The 17433-nt window shown below is 46.6% G+C and overlaps 1 protein-coding gene across 1 annotated transcript in view; it reads left to right on the top strand.

The window, feature by feature from the left end:
• The first annotated feature begins 12784 nt into the window (after positions 1–12784).
• Positions 12785–17433, top strand: part of Ankk1 (ankyrin repeat and kinase domain containing 1) — a 12511-nt gene continuing 7862 nt past the window's right edge. Inside the window, 2 exon segments of the mRNA XM_015489675.2 lie at positions 12785–13008; positions 13528–13552. Of these exon segments, the coding sequence (XP_015345161.1) occupies positions 12824–13008; positions 13528–13552 (210 nt within the window). The 5' untranslated portion in view covers positions 12785–12823.

Genomic DNA, 17433 nt, shown 5'->3' with positions numbered 1-17433 from the left:
CTGCTTCTGAGCAAACAGAGGGCAAAGGCCAGCCCTCAAAGGCCTCAGAGAATCTTGGCACTTCAGGACAAGACTCAGCCTTGCAGTGCAGTGCGTCTCCTTTTTGTGATAATAGCCTCGCACAGGGAAGTGCTTTTAACATCTTCAAAAGGCCTTTCATGTCAGTGATCTCATTTCATCTGCACAATGTCCCTGTCAGGCAGGTACTAGTATTTCCCATTTGAAGCTAAGGGGAGAGAGGCCCAGGGAGTTAGTGTCTTGTCCACAATCTCCCGAGGAAATAATGGCTACACCAGTGCCAGCCTCCAGCCTTCACCTTGAACCTCAATGCCCACTGTCTGGCCCTGCCCCTCCTCTCATCAGTTTTCCATCCTAAATTTCCATGTGGTCAACTAGCCTGATCTTTTCCCATATTCCCTGAGCGTGAAGGGGAAAATGAAACTCTAACCCTTTAAGGTTTTATCAGAAAGCCTTGCTAATCCATCAGCAGTCTGGTAGATAACAGCTTAACCCTCCCTATTGCAAAGGATTACTTTCACATCTGGTGGGGCCCAGCATGCCAGAGGAGGTGTTGAGTGGTTTTAAGTCTGTGGAGGTCACAGCACTTTCTCTGTGAAAATGGAGATGCTCAGATTTCCAGGCATTGCTGTTCTCCTACAGGGGCGTTCGGCATCTGCGGGTGCATCAACCTCTGCCCAGGTTACTTAAATGACAGCATATTCCCAAGAGGCTCTGCATTCATTCACTCACTAAATATTCAGCAGGCACCCACCATGTCCAACATCACTTTGGGCAAAAAGAATCCTATTTTCTCACCCACTGCTACTGTAGCTATAGTGAGGCAGTGTTAAAGTGAAAACAAATTAGACACAAGCAATCAGAAGCTCCCTGTGGTGCTCCCAAGGCCTGAGTCCCCTATTCATGCAACCCATGTCAAGTATTACAGAAACATCCCATGAGAGGGAGGCCTGGAAGGTTCTCTAAACCCAGCCCTTGGATGGCAGGGCCATTACTCCAAAGCCCAGGTGCAGGTGGGTGCCTGGAGTCCTTCAAGCAAAGGAAACTTTTTAAGTCTTCAGAATTCTATTTATCTGCTCTCAGTATTATAGCAGCTCATAAATGAAAGGATCTTGGCTGATGATATAAATTTTTCCCATGTGAAGGTGAGGACTTGTAAGAGGTCATTCAGTCACTGGAGCTATGACCTTGGAAGAGATTAGTGCAGTTCTCATGGAACTCCAGTCTCTCTCTCTGATTTTATCTGGCTATGTGATTGTCTCACAGGTGCTCCTACCATTGTGATGCCATTTACCATGAGGTCCTCCCCAGAACTGAGCCAACCCGTGTCTTGCCCTTGAACCTCCAGAACTGGGAGCTAAGGAACTGTTTTCTGTAGAAAGTACTCTATCTCAGGTATTCTATGATAGTAATAGAAAACTAACACAGGGAGGTTGGAAAGACATCAGAAGAAATTTGACCTGCTGTATTTACCCACTCAAGAGAAAAGGAACCACCTTGAACATCAATGGATAACCTCTGACAACTAGAGCTACAGAGACCTGGTCTCATCTTTCTTTAGAGGTTGACTCAGGCACACTCCTCTACTGAGTTCTAACGTTTAGGCACCCTTGTCCCATAGTCCTTTCCAAATGTATAGGCCACACATCTGAGGCTCTCGATCATTAAAAGATCAACAAAGGAAATAGGTGGTTTTGTTGTTGTTGTTTTGTCTTGTTTCTCAGAACTAGTGGAATCATACAAAATTCTCGTCAGGCATTGAAGTAGGGATGGTATCTTTGAAATATAGACACTTCAAATAACTGGACTGTTTGTTGCTATCATGGAACTCATTGAGAAAGAAAATCACTCTCCGCAGGGGTGGCAGGAAATGCTTACTCCACAGCAGGAAGCTAGGAAAGGTAGCCCTCTGTGGGCCACCATCTTTTCTGAAGATACTCTGGAACGAGCATGAACCAAAAGTCAGAGGCCCCAATTTGACCTCACTGGGCTGGTCAACATGATTAGCTCTCTGACTTGGGTATTTGCTTGTCTAGTCTGCGAGGGAATTCCTCCTGTTCCAGGAATGTTGCTGTGACTTTTTTCTTGAGGAATCATGTCTCCCTCATGTTTAGACCACAGAATCCAGGTGAAGCTGATGGTCTTAGTCCCCTGTTGCTAGAGTCTAATACCACAGACCACGTATTTATAAAGGATAGATATTGTCAGTTTGTCATCACTGTGACCAAAAGACCCGACAAGAACAACTTAGAGGAAGAAAATTTTATTTCGGCTCATGGTGTCAAAGGTTCAGTCCACAGTCAGCTGACTCCATTCCTCTGGGCTGAAGGTGAGGCAGAACATCACAGCAGAAGAGCCCAGCAGAGGAAAGCAGCTCAGAACATGGCAGCCAGGAAGCAGAGAGAGTTCTGCTCACCAGGTACAAAATATAAACCATGAAGTCAGTCCGTCAGTCACCTACTTCCTCCATCCATACCCTACCTGCCTGCAATTACCACCCAATTAGTCCACATCAGTGGATTAATCCACGATGAGGTTATAATTCCCATAATCTAATCCTTTCACCTCTGGCCATTCTTGCATTGGCTCACCCATGAGATTTGGGGACACCAAATATTTAAATCATAACAGGGACAGATTTTAGGTCATGGTTCTGGAAACTAGAAGTCCAAGACTGGGAAGCAGCATTTGCTGAGGGCCTCAGGCTGTGTCATAGCATGGTAGAAAACTGGAAGGGCAAGCAAGCACATGCAGAGGGGGCCAAACACAAGTGGCATCCCTGTGTTACAATAACCCCTCCTGAGGTATTGCTCCATGAGAGCAAGAATTCACTCATTCCTGCAAGAGTGAATTACCAGATTTACCCAGATCCACGAGAGTCACATTAATCCCTCTTAACAACCTGATCACTCTCAAAGGGCCCACTTCTCAACATCACCAGAAAGGCAATTAGATTTCATCCTGAGTTTCAGAGGAAATGAACTGTATTCAAACCATAGCATTCCACACAGAAACTCATGTCCTGCAACACAAAATGGGATCATTCCATCCCACTAACCCTAAAGTCTTATCTTGCTCCAATACCAACATGGAAGTCCAAAGTCAACTATGAGCTTGTAAAATCAAAGTTATTTACTTCAGAAGTACAATTGCAGAACAGGCATAAAGTAGACATTCCAATTGCAAAAGGGAGAAATAGGTCAGAAAAAAACGGGTAACAGTCACCAAGCAAGTTCAGAACCCAGTGGCAGACATTAAGTCTTAAAGCTATAGAATAATCTTTCACTCCCTGTATTGCCCTCCACACACACTGGGGGGAAGGATTGGGCTCCAGGGATCTCAGATAGTCCTGCTCCTATGTTTTTTTGGGGGGGATTAGTCCATACTTTAGCTCCCTTAGCCTGGGGTCTCAAGATTATAACTCCTTTAGACTGTTGTTTCATGCTGGTATCTCTGTGGTTGTGGGTACCAAGGCAGCCTCACCCTGCAACTCCACTAGGTATTGCTCTGGTGAGTACTCCTCTTTGTGGCAGCTCCAACTCCCCATTTCCACTCAGTGTTGTCCTAGTAAGGGTTCTTAGCAACTCCACCCATGTGACATGTATTCTTGAAATCTAGGCAGAGGAAGCCTCCACAGTGCTTCTGTTCTGTGTGACTGCAGAATGTTATCAAGGCATTCACCATGTGCATGTATCAAGGCAAATGGCTTGCATCTCTGGAGCTGTGGCAAGAACTGCACTAGGTGCTGCTTGAACCATGGCTGGAGAGGTCAAGGAAGCAGAGTTCAAGGTGGCCCTGGGCAGCAAGCCCTTTCTTGCTTTAAGGCTCTGACATTGTGAGCCCAGGACAGCCTGGAAGAACTCTGAAATGCCATCAGGCTCCTTCCCGGTTGTCCTAATGACGCACCTGAATCCCTTCTTTCCAGGCTAATCTCTTAGTAAGTGGTTGTTTGGCTGTACCCTCGCACACCTTTTCACTCTTTGCAAGGCCAGGCTTTGGCTTTTTCATATTTTAATGCTCTGCTTCCATTTTAATTATAAATTCTGCCTTTAGGTCATTCCCTTGTTCTCACATAGCACCCTATGTGGTCATAGGTAGCCAGGAAGCAGTATGAATGCTTTGCTGTTTAGATTTTTTTCTGCCTGATATCCTAGTTCATCACTCTTCAGTTTGACCCTCTACAAAGTCCTGGGACATGGACAGAACTCAGCCAAACTCTTTGTCAATTAAAAAAAAAAAAATAAAAAGGATGGCTTTCTTTCTAATTTCCAATAAGATCTTCTTTCCATGTAAGACCTCATCACCAGTGGCCTTTACTGTACACATCTCTATCAGCTTTCTGGCCATCACTGTTCTAGAGGATTCAGACCTTATCTAGTCCTCCTGTCTTCTGAGCCCTCACCAGAATTGCCCTTGAGCCAGCCATTGGCTCCTTTCTCTCCTAGATCTTTTTTTGAACTCCTTAAGGAGAGAGAATGAAATCCAGAGGGCACTCTTATCCCAGCCTGAAACACCATCTGTGTCAAGTTTCCACACCCAGGTGCAAATTTATCATCACTTAGGTAGTTTCCATCTTACTGGTAAAGACGACTTTTGGCAGTCCTAGGGGCTGACTCTTTGTTTCTGGCCACAACAGGAGGAAAAACAAGAGGCATTTCTGCTGAAGTCTCTCCATAAGTCAAATGTGATTGAGCTAATATTGACCTTTTCATGCCAAAGGTTTCAAAGATATCTTTTGACAAAGTCCGGATGAGCATAATATTAGTCAAAGCTCCACCTGTTCAGAATCAGTTCACCATCCTCTCAGTCAAAACTCTTTCCCTTCTTTCCAGGCTGAAGGAGAAAGGGGAGTGTCATTAATCTCCACTGATGACATAGGGCCTAAAATGACCTATTGCTCAGGCCTAGCCGGGAGGTGTACAACCCACCATTGCCCTGAATGAGCCTCATAGAGAAGTCATATTCAATTTGATCAAGATTGTTCCAGCCATATGTTAAGAGCATGTGACTTGGCCAGAGGCAAGCCAGTTGCAAGTGCTGTGGTCAGGTATTGGGTAATTAGGCTTCTCTAGACTTGTAGAAATGGCAGTGATAGTAGACCCTATGTCAGGGGGTTGTTGAGAGGGACTAAATGAAGTGGAGCACTGTGAATGGAATCCAACACAAAGTCAAGGCTCACTGCACAGCAAGCCCTATTATTCAATGCTTTGGTCCCTGAAGCCTCACCAGCAATTTTTTATTCATCAGAATTGTCCTTTGCTTGGGAAACTATTATGTGAACATGCACAAACCATCGTCAGTGTTCATAAGGAATCTGACTGGAGGAGGGTAATGGTGATGGGAATCTCTGAGGATCTCTCCAGGCTCTGGGGTGCAGGCAGGAGAAAACCAAAGGAAAATCTGCCCAGCTACAGTATAACCCAGAAACCCCTCTACAGAGTCTTTCTAGAGGAGTCTCATAAAAGGCCAGGAGTCAGCCTCTGTCCCCTGAGTTTCACCTTTTGCTCATTCCTTCCTTCAGGGAGAGTGAAGGAGCTCCCTCTCTCACACACAGAGCACTGAGAAAGCAGCAGTGAGCGAGATCCTGCCAGTTTATGTTCCCGGAGTCCATTTAACTTTTAGGAATTGTATTCTTCACACACACCTATGCCAAATGGTGAACAAACAAAAACTTTTTTTAAAGTGTATTTGACTAACTCTCCATCTCTAAAAAAGAAAGAGAAAGGAAGAACTGCACTAAAAAGAAAGTACAAAAAGCACATCAGTCCCATTTGAGAAGTCCCTGTCCTTTCCTGCAGAGCCAGCAGGCACTCAGAGATTCCTGCAGCACAGTCCATAGAAACCAACTCTTGGGATTCAGGTCCCTCCCTAGTTCCAGCTCTTCCTGGTCCATGCCCATCCCACCAGGGCCCAGTGGAGGGAGGATGACACATTTTTCTCCAGATAAACAGGTGGACATAGGACAGCATTTTCCCTGTAGGGTTCCCTCTAATGGGAAAGTCAAGTCTATTTTCTTGTGTCTCCCTGCCTGACTGGTTATTAAATTTAAAACGGTTATATTTTAAATTCATGGTCTCTTTGAAAGTCCTGGAGAAAGTACTGACCATGACCTCCTGGAGGTGCTGAGACAAGGCCCAGTGTTAGACTGATGCCATTTAAGCCCCAGCCATAGCCAAGCATATCTTCTAGCTGCATGGGGTGGCAGGATTCTTGGGACATTTGTTACTTATGTTTGCCTGGACCCAACCCAGAGTCACAAGCATCCAGGACCATAAAGAACCTGTGCCCAAACTGGACAGAAGTGGTTCCTGAAACTTAGGGCTTCAGTTTTTGGATTCTGGACACTTAAGATAGCTTTTATCAAAAGGCCTTTTAAGGGGAGACTGGTTGCCATACTGGAAAGGAAAAAAATTATATTCTGACAACTCCAGAAATGTTCCTACCATGTTCTTGGTTTCCTTCATTCTCATTCCTGTGTTCATACTCCACCTTGACTCTGAGAAGCACCACTTTTTTGAAGGATTTAGTAACAAGTCCATCTGCTTGAGTCAAAATAATGTCAGCAGATCTCTGGGCCAGCAGACCAGGCAGCCACTGTTAGGCTGCATGCAGTGGGCTGCAGGCTCTGTGGGGACAGTGAGAGTCCCAAGGCTCTACCAGGGCACCTTACTAATGCCCTTGGCCTTGGAGCACAGCCTGCATCTGCACCCACACATGTCAACCACTAGCACACAGCCTCAGTGAGCACAGCAAACAGACAGGGCCCTGAAATAATTTGGACAGCAAACTGTTGACTTTTTTTTTTTTAATGACTTTTTCTGAATGACTACAGTCAGCCCTCTGGGCTGCGGGTTCTGCATCCACTGATTCAACCTGCTTCAAATATTTTCTAATTGCATCTGTGCTAAACATGTGCAGATATTTTTTTGTTGTTGCTGTTCTCTAAAAGATACAGTATACCAACTATTTACTTAGCATTTACATTATATTAGATTTTATTTATTTGTTGTAGTTTTTTTTTTTTTTTTTTTTTGTACTGGGGATTAAACCCAGGGATGCGTAACTACTAAGTCAAATCCCCAGCCCTTTTTATTTATTTATTTTTTAAAATATATTTTTAGTTGTAGATGGACACAATACCTTTATTTTATTTCTTTATTTTTATGTGGTACTGAGGATCAAACCTGGTACCTCACACATACTAGGCAAGTGCTCTACCACTGAGCCACAATTCCAGCCCCCCAGCCCTTTTTATATTTTATTTAGAGACAAGGTCTTACAGAGTTGCTTAGGGCCTCATTAAGTTGCTGAGGCTGGCTTTGAACTCTTGATTCTCCTGCTTCAGCCTCCTGTGCTGCTGGGATTACAAGCGTGTACCACTGCGCCTAGAGTATTAAATATTATAAATAATCAAGAGATGATTTGAAGTACACGAGAGGATGTACATAAGTTCTATGTAAATACTATGGCACTTTATATAAGGGAATTAGGCACCCACAGATTTTGGTATCTGTAGGGAGTCCTGTTAAATCCCCTGTAGATACCAAGGGATAACTATTTCAAATAAGTTAATGAGATGTAACTCTGGCTTTGCCAATAGGTATAGCTCACCTGACCATATGCCCTGGGTGAGACAGTTGCATCCTAGAGGGAGTTAATTTGCTTCCTCTCCATCCTTCTTGTCTCAGACATCTTAACCCAGCGACTTTTTGCTCTCTCTCAAGGGTTTCTACCTGTCCACAGGGACCAGGTGTTCTCCTTAAGGCTTTCTGTGATCTAAGTTGCATTACTCCTTTCACCTATTATGGAAATACTTTGCTTCCAAGAATGTGACATTACCTGGTAATAAGAACAAGAAGTAGAAGGGGGAGGAGGAGGAGGAGGCAGGCTTTATATGAATTTTTTAAAACTTCTATTTTGAGATAATCATAGAATAAACATGCAAGTTTTAGAAGTAATGCAGAGATCTCGTATGCATTTAACCCCATTTTCCCCAAAGGTAACATCTGCTATAACTATAGCACCACATCACAACTGGGAAATTGACAGTGACACAATCTACAGACCTTAGATTTTATCATTTTATGCATATTCACGTGTGTGTGCACATTCACGTGTGTTTGCACACACACACGTGTGTGTTTAGCTTGGTGCAGTTTAATCACATATGTAAATTCATGTGCCCATCCTCATACTGAAAATATGGAGCAGTTTCATCACGAGGATCCCTGGCCCCATCCATTTATGGCTACACCCACCTCCCCACCACCACCTCTGACAACCACTAATCTCTAGCTCTACAATTTTGTCATTTCAAGAATGTAATATAAATGGAATTATACAGCATGTAACCTTTGAGATGTTTTTTTTTACTCAATGCAATTCCCTGGAGACTCACCTAAGCTGCTGTGTGCATCAATAGCTGCTGAGCAGCGTTCCACAGTATGTACATGTCACTGTTTGTTTAACCATGCACCTGTGGATGGTCATCGGGTTGTTTTCTTATTTTAGTTATGACAAATAAAGCTGCAATGAGCATTCATACACAGGTTTTTGTGTGAACATAAGTTTTCATTTCTCTGGGATTGATTCCCCAGAGTGCAATTGCTGGGTGGTATGAAATTGTATGTATAGTCTTATCAGAAACTGCCAAACTGCTTTCTAAAGTGGCTGAACCATTGTGCATCTCCGCCTACAATGCAGGAGTGGTCCAGTGTCTCTGCCTTCTTGAAGGCATTCACTGTTACCACTATATTTTTTATTTTTATTTTTAGCCATTCTGGTATATATGTAATGATATCTCATTGTGGATTCCATTTGCATTTGCTTCATGGCTAATGATACTGAGCATCTCTTCCTGCACGTACTTGCCATCTGCATGTCCTCTTCAGTAAGTAGAATGTCTGTTTCTGTCATTTCTCCATTTTCTAATTGGATCCTGTGTGAGGTTTTTTGTTGGTTTGTTGGTTTGTTTGTTTTCTATTAATTCTGAAGCCTTCTTTTTATACTCTAGAAATGAGCACTTTATCAAATATGTGGTTTGCACATACTTCTTTTTCCTGTCTGTAGTTTATCTTTTCACCACCCTCACAGGGTTGTTCACAGATGAAGTTTTTTATTTTGACAAGTTCAAAACATCGGTTTCTTATTTTATGAATTGTGTTTTTGCCTTACCCAGAGCAAGAATATTTTCTTCTACAATTTTCATAATTTTACTTTTTATATTTAAATGCATGCCCCTTTTGGAATTTATTTGGGGATCAGACATGAGGCTTCAGTTGGTTCACTTTTGGCCTACAGGCATTTGTTGAGGTGCGTTTTAAAAGGTTATAATCCTTATAGCAACCTTTTGGAATGGGAATTACTAACATCATCCCATTTTCTAGATGAAGAAACCCAGAGAGATCTGGGAATATGGCCAAGCCCAACAACTGCTGAGTAGAGTGCCCCACAGGGTCCTTAACCCCTGCTCCTGTTGCCCCATTCCACTCCTTTCTTGCTGAAGAATCTGCTTCCTGGGCAGATGTTCCAGCTTCATGCACACTCCTTTATCCTGACTAACATTCTCTCACCTCAGCACACAGGCTATGAGAGGTTGGAGCCTGCCAGTGCATGCCCTGGTGTCCCCTGTGACATGTCTGTAGGACTGAGAAAGGGGACAGATCTGGGAACTTCCCGGTATGCAAATAGCTTGCCATTCTGGTTAGGGGAGAGGCTGGCCTCCGTTTTCAACATCTCCCACAGAATTGCAGAAAGGCTCCACCAGCTCACTGGTCTGGGAGTGGCAGCCTGAAAATTTAGGTTCCCAAAAGAGAATCACACACTTGCATATACAATTCACTTAATAATTCCAAGTCCAGAAAATTTCCATTCTCAATCTTTCAAAATAAAATGCATTGATAACAGTCGCTAGGAAGGCCTCAGGAGCCTCTTAAGGCAAACCTCCCATGGCTAGAGCATGTCTTCAGTCCTTTCTGGTGTGTGTGGGTCATAGCTAGGCCACAAGCATCTCATTATCCACGCCTGCTCTGGAGTAGGCATGCGCAATTGAAGGTGCCGCATTCCCGCAGCCGGCTTCTCCCTACCCACTGGCTGTGGACTTCCCAAACTGGCAGGACCCAGCCACTTCAGCAGTCCTACCACTGGAAAGAAGTTGGCAGTCCCTGAGTTGACCTTGCTCCTTACCAAGTCCCTCAACCTCACCCCACTTAATCTTCAGGGACCCAGTAATTCTTTGCCTCTGTGACCTTACACTCCTGGAGCTTATTGAAAGACCACTAGGCTTTGTCCTGGCCCATTTTAGAAGACAGAAGATAGGAGGAGGAGCACTCACCCAGTCTCACAGGCCCAGCTGCTGTAGGTAAATGCTTTGATATATCTATTTTTTCTGATTCCTCAGAGGCCCCAGGAGTGCTGGAACCCACTGTCTGGCTGTTCCAACTGGGGTGAGGGACAGCAGAACACTCTGGCTTCTACATGATCCTGCCCCTCCACCCTGTGAGGAACTCATGGAGGGACCTTGGCAGCCTGCCTGGAGTCCTGCATGTCTCCTTCTCCAGGGACAATGCTTCCTTCCTTCAATGTTCCTGTGACAGTCCCTGCACACAGCGGCTGGTAGTTCCGTGTTCTGTCTCTTCCTGGAGAGCTGCTACAGGTGTAGCTGGGCCAAGGGGAACTGCTGAATGGAGGCAGATTGTTCACCTGCTATTTCCTCTAGGGCCTAAGTGGATCTTGCTGATGTCAGAGATGAGGGGCCTGAGTCAGACTCCCTCAGGGCCAGGTAGCTGTCTTCCTCTCCAGTCTCCACATTTACCTACTCAGCAAGAGGCAAAAGGCCTCACCTTGACCTTCTGCTCTCCCTAACATTGATGTCCTCTATTGTCTTCCAAGCTCCATGGACTCCTCACAGACAGGCAGGGCTGCTCCAGTGGCAGTAAGTTTTTTCATGCTTTGCCTTGCTCCAGCTAAAGCAAGCTGGGGACTTCCCTCTGACAATGTCTCTGGGATATGTCCTGCTCTGGATTCTGATTGCACCACCTCCACACTCTTCCAAGGGAGCATGACTCCCCTCCACCGCCACCACTTTCCCCCATATTCCTAAAATTCTGCCCTCCCACCCTGTCTCCTCCTATACCAGACCATTTCCACAGGAACCAAGAGAACTATGTTTGAGTATCAACTACCCCTTCCTAATTATGTGACCATTGACAACTGAAGGCCCTCCAGCCTATTTGTCTCATTTGTAAATAGGGAGATGTTGACCTCAGAACATTGTTGTAGATTTCAATATGTCTATAAACCACTTGCAGTAAGTTGCTACTGATCCCAGAATCAAGTTCATGCTGAGTTAATAGTGGCCATCATTGGTCTCCATGACAACTGTCTCCAGGCCCAATCTTCAGTCTTTGATCTGCTTTCTAGAATTCTTCCTGGAGGCGGCTCATAAGATGTTATCAAAAGAACGAGTTCTCTAGTTTCCACCAGGAGTCTCTGTTCACTTGTCATGCCCTTGCTGTTCCTGGGACTCTGGTGGTTTTGTGGCATGCATGAGGGACCCTACAGGTTTGGGTTTAAGGCCAGACATTTCCTCGTCTGGTAATATGCTCCAAAAACTTGAACTTGGTAGACTTCAGTCCACCTGTCCCGCTGGAGGTGGGAGGTAGCTAACCTTGCCATGCCCTGCCATAGTTCCCCCAGCAGCAACTGCCTCTGGGTAAGGATTCACTCTGTCACTGCCCCTGGGGAGACCCATCTGTAGAAGCACATCTAATTGGCCCTGCTCTGAGGGTTTCTGAGATGAGAGCCATTTCCTGGTCTCCAGACCCACTTGGCAGCACCAGGAAACTCTCTTCCCCTTCAACTTGCATCCCCAGGGTGGACCTCCTTCTCTGTAAGTTTCCACTTACAAAGGAGGCCAGGACAGAGGGAGGAAGCACACAGTTGAAAGAAAGAAAGGAGCCCATCATAATGTGTTACTACTGCTTCCCTGGGCTGCCTCCATATCCTATTACCTTAACCCACCAGGATGGCTTCCTATCCGTCCAGCACCCAAGTCTGGACTCTACAGGGACTTTTTCTCCCCTCCCTCCCAAGTCTCTGCTCTGAGCTCTCAGGCCAGATTCTCAACAGCTCAACACTGCTCTGAAGTCCTCCTTCCAGAAGAGGGCCTGGCCGTGTTCCAGCTGCTATCCACCCCTGATAATGGGGCCAAGGAGCCCACCTCCCCCATGGTGGCCCCAGGCCAGGGGTCTGATTCCTATGAGGTCAGGGTCAAGAGCATCACCCAGAAGGGAAGCTCCCAGCAGAGCAGTTCCACCCCATACACACACCCTTCCTGCTGACCCTCCTTGGTGACCTTTAACATGCCAAACAAACAAACAAAACCCAACAGTAACAAAAGAAGCATCAAAGCAGCCGACAAACAGATTCAGACCTTTAAGTTTTTGTACTCCATACTTGCTGAGGAGGGGTGGGGTCTAAGTTCCATGCTCCGCAACGAGACTCCTAGCACAGTCCTGAACCCTTCAAAGACCTTCTACATCTGAGTTACGGGAAGACGTAAACCAATCTCCACTCAGCACTAATCTAAATAAAATGGGGCCAACTTCTCTGGCTGTACTTTTGCTTCTAGCTTCGGGATGCTGTCCTTGCCCTGCACCTCTCCCTAGCTCTGGGGTTGAGAGCTGGGGAAAATCAATGGATGGTTGAGACTGAGGAAGGGTGCCTCCTGGCTCCTTCAGCCACCCAGGCTGCCAGGAGTGTGCAGTGTGGGGAAGGGCCAGGCTGGTACAGCCCGACTGACCTGATGGCCGCCAGCCCCCTGGAGCAGCAGCTGGGCAGGCTCACCATCTTTACCCGAGATGACTTCGAGGACGACTGGCATCAAGTAGCCAGCGGTGGCTTTGGTCACATGTTCCAAGCTTGACACACGCACTGGAGAACCCAGTATGCCAACAAATGCTCCCCTTGCCTACAGCACGAGGCCACCAGGTACCTGCCACCCTGCCCCTCTCCTTTCACAGAGGAGAAACTGAGGCCAGGCCAGCTTCTGACCCAGGAAACATTGAGAGAGGGATGGGCTGGGGTTGAGGCTAGGGTTGTCCCCAATGTTTCTAAGTTCTACCTGGTACCTGAGCTTCCCAGGCCCAGCCATGGCTTTCTTTGCCCCTGAAATAAGAAGGCACCTGATGCCTGTCTGTGGAATCAGCAGAGGTCAGAGGCAAGCAGGAACTACCCTCCAAAGCCTTTATCTCACCTGACTTCTCAAACTCGTCCTGCCTCCTCCCCCTGGGGCACCATGCCTGCTCTTGGCAACCCCTGGCACCCTCCACCCCACCCACACTCTCAGGGCTAGACTGGGCTTCTTGAGAGGTGTAGCACATTCTTTCCCCATGGCCATCTGGGTTGGGTCCTGCCCAGCTGCATGGGACTGGGGAGACTTGGGGGCCGGAGAGTGCTCAGTCTGCTGGTCTGGTAGCCTGTGCAGGTCATTGACTGGCTTTCATTCAGGTCCTGCTGGAAGGTCAAGTATGAGGTGCTAGGATCTCTGTCCATTTTTTGTCCCTGGCTTTTGTCACGTGCACCACTGCTACAGTCTGCATGCCTCCCTTACCATCTCTTTCCCACTGTCTGTTCCCATTGGGTTCACGTGCACACGCTGTGTGCCTCCACCCTGTCACCACGCAGGGGGCACTTGCAGTGTTAAGTCTCAGCACAAAAGCCATGTCCTCCTCCCAGAGGTCCAGGGACATCAATAGATGCCTGAAGGTTTCTTACTTGGGTGCTATTGTCATGTTCTCTATGGTCACCAACTCTCCAGACACACTTCCCTAATTCGCAGACCCTCAGCCACCCCGTGGAGAGTAGGAGTGAGACTGTCTCCCTCCCACCTCCACCTGTTGGTTTCTGGATAGGGCGAGATGGTTCTCGGATTTGTCCAAATCATTTATAACCTTTGAAATAAAGAACAAAAGGAAATGGATGGCTTCAATGTGACAACACAGTTACACAAAGATGATACCTCCAGCTGAGTTTTTCCCCCAAGTTCCAAGGATTCCCAGTGGAAAGGGGTAAGGGACCAGTGGTGACTAATGGCTGCTGACTGTGACATGCTCCACTGGAATCGTAGCGTTGCTGTGCTGGGTCCTCTTCCATCTGGTCAAACAATTTGCAAACACTTATTGCACTCTGCTTATTGACTACGTGTCAGACACTGTACTGGACTCTGGCAGGTAGTGATGACTGTGACAGATGTGTCCCTGCTCTCCTAGAGCTCACAGGCTGGAGGGAGGACAGCCACCTGGTAACCCCATGTGTACACGTAAATTGTGACTGTGAGACATGTAGGAAGAGAGCTTTGCCACCCTCAGATACACTGACAGAATGTTTGACTGAGCTCAGAGGAAGTTAATGTCCCTCCCAAGGACGTCACCCCAGCTGAAATGTGAAGAATGAGTAAGAGGCAAGCAGGCGAGGAGGTTTTCCAAGAACAGGCCCCAGAGGGTCGTGTAAGAGCGAGGACGGGAACAAGGCCATTGTGGCTGGTGTGGGGACGAAGGAGCTTTCCCCCAGGAGGGGCGGTGGCCGGGGAATCAACCAGGCCTCTGTGTGGAGAATGGGGTGGAGCGAGGCTGGCCCAGATAGGAGACTGTTGTCCTCGTTCAGGCAAAAGGTGATGGGGCCCAAACAGGAGCACTGGTGACAGAGATGGGGAAAGGAGTGGACTAAGCAATATGTAGGAGGTAAGACCATCCCTGCAAGGTGCTGGGTGGGCTGTGGGGGGCACCTTGAGGAAGAGGGTTGTCAGGTGCATGTGATGTTCGACCTGCCAAGGGAGCAGAGGTCCCCAGGACCACCAATTCTGTGATGCGGGGGTGGGGTCGCCTGTCTTTGGTCCACTGCTCCACCCCTGGGGTCTGCCACATCATTACTGTTCAGTAAATATTTACTGAGCAGTGTCATTGACAAAAAGGAAATGTGAAAAGAGGCCCAGGTTGGGAAGGAGGACCCTAAGTCCAGCGTTGTACTTGATGAACGTAAAGCCACTTTAAAGAGCCAAGAAGAGTCACCAAGTAGGCTTCAGAGAAAAGATGGCAGCTACAATACTAAGGTTTGGTTTTGGTGGAGACTGAAGCTGGGGCAGGGATGAGATTCATTCATTCTTGGCACTAAGTGGACAAAACCAAGTTCTTGCCCTGTGGAGTTTATAATCTAATGGAGGAAGACAACAAACAAACAAGACCAAAACAATAAACATATAAAATGTTTATCTATAGCACTTTGGACCATTTTCTTGATTAAAATATCTAAAGAGAGTCGAGTGGTCTGATCTTCTAAGAATACATTCAGTTTAGAAATATTAATTTAGAGACCAGCTATGTATGAAGGGATTGGGGCATTTTATATAGACTTGCTATTTTATATAGACTTGTTTGTGAAATATTGACTAGTCGGGTGCCATTTGAGTAGATATTTGAAGCAGATGAAGGAGTAATCACGTGGTAGAGGTAAGTGTTCTAGGCAGAGGAAAGGGCACATGCAAAGGTCCCGGGGTGGGAACATGCTTGACATGAGGGCAGGACAGCAGAAGGCCCATGTGGCAGGAGCAGAGTGAGAAAAGGAGTGCTTAGGAGATGATGTCAGTGATGTAAGACTGGAGAATGGGGCAGATCATGGAGGGCTTTGTCAATTGTAAGAACTTAGGCTTTTACTGTGAAGGAGAAGAGAGCCATTGGAGGGCCCTTAGCAAGGTCGTGACATGCTACCCTGTAGACTGTAATGGGGAAGAGGGAAAAGCAGGAAGCTTGAGCCAAGATGCAAATGGGCAGAGGTGGTGAGGAGCAGTCAGACTTTTGCTGAATTTGGAAAACAGAGCTGAGAAGACTTGCCAAGGGCCCAGGCATGGGAGTGAGAGAAGAGTCCAGAAGCAGCCAGGGGCTTCGCAGAGAATCAGAGGTTGGAGACCTTGTTCACTGAGATGAGGAAGGCCGAGGGAAGGGCAGGTTTTAGGGAGAATCAGGAGTTCAGCTCTAGACACACTCAGTATAGTATGTCCCATCAGAGATGTCAAGGTCAAGGTCGACTGGAGAAACTACAGTGAGAAGAGAAGAATGTCTAAACTCCAGTTCAGTGGCCAAGTCCTCTGAGCCTGCGAAGGAAACAGAGGGAGGGACCAGAATAAGAGGGAGAAACCCAGGAGGAGGTGGACCCATGGCTGAGGGGAGAGAGTTTTAAAAAAGGGCAAGACATCTGAACAGTCAACCGAGAGCTAGAAATCTGTCAGTACGTGAGGCGGCATGTGTTCACTGAAGTACGGACACCAGAGGTGAGATAGCAGCAGCTCTTTCAAGAGGTCTGGGCATGAATGGGAATTGTGCAAGGCCGGATTTATTCCCATTTTACAGTTTAGAAACTGAGGCTCCGAGAATTCACTTCCCCGAGGTCAGGCAGATCTAACTAGTGGTGAAGCTGGGATTTTGGAGTCAGGAGAGTGGAACCCTCAGATCCCACACTTCACCACAAATGTCATTCTAGTTCCTGTGAATCCAAGGGGAAGAGAAGAGACAGCAAAAATATCACAGATCTGGGGAAGAGATAGCTGGAAGAGTAGGGGGAAGTAAGGACGAGAACAGGAGAAACCCAGTAGCCAGCCTGCTCAGGTGCCAGGAGAGTTCTCCTGGAGGTCAGGCTCACGCTGGCTTCCCAGGGAGGCCCTGTGAGCACATCTCCAGCAGCGTCTGATTGCAGTGCCATCAAGTTTTGCAAATACTGTGCTTTTAAAAAAGCCATTTCTCCTTAATCCCTATCCCCACAAGCCCCAAACAGCCTGTAACAATTTGCATATTTACTGTTCCGCGGGTGCATACAGTGAGAGGAAGGAGAGGGTTTGCAGATGCTTATTTTGTGAGGCCTTCCCTTAAGTCTTGACTTCAGTTTGCTTCAACAAAGATGTATTGTGTGATGCATGGCAATGTGTTGTGGGGAGCACAAGGAGGAATAATTATAGTTCGTCCATAAAATGGAATTCTGCACAACCATTAAAAAGCATCCTTCAGGAGAATAAAAACACAGGAAGTGCTCGGGCTTCATGTGCCATCTGATGGTGAGAGAGAGGGGAGGAAGAGGGAGCAGGAGGGGAGAAAGGGAAAGAAACACCCACCCTGGAAATGTGTTATAAAATACTAAAAGATTTACAGAGGCCAAGTCTGCATGGTTGAGTTACTGGTGATGTATTTTCTTTCTTCTAGCTCTCTGTATTCCCAAGGTTTCTTATAAGGTATATATATTACTTTCATATTCAAAATGGCAATAGATGATATTTTGAAACAGAAGCATGAGGCATAATATCAATCCTCCAGAGGCTCAAAATCTGCTGGGGAAGATAAACATACAAAAAAAAAAAAAAAGGGAATCATC

The sequence above is a fragment of the Marmota marmota genome, unplaced genomic scaffold, assembly GCF_001458135.2.
Source record: "Marmota marmota marmota unplaced genomic scaffold, marMar, whole genome shotgun sequence".
Classification (NCBI taxonomy): Eukaryota; Metazoa; Chordata; class Mammalia; order Rodentia; family Sciuridae; genus Marmota; species Marmota marmota.
Note: the sequence above shows the minus strand (reverse complement) of the source record. Positions and strands in the feature narration are given on the sequence as shown.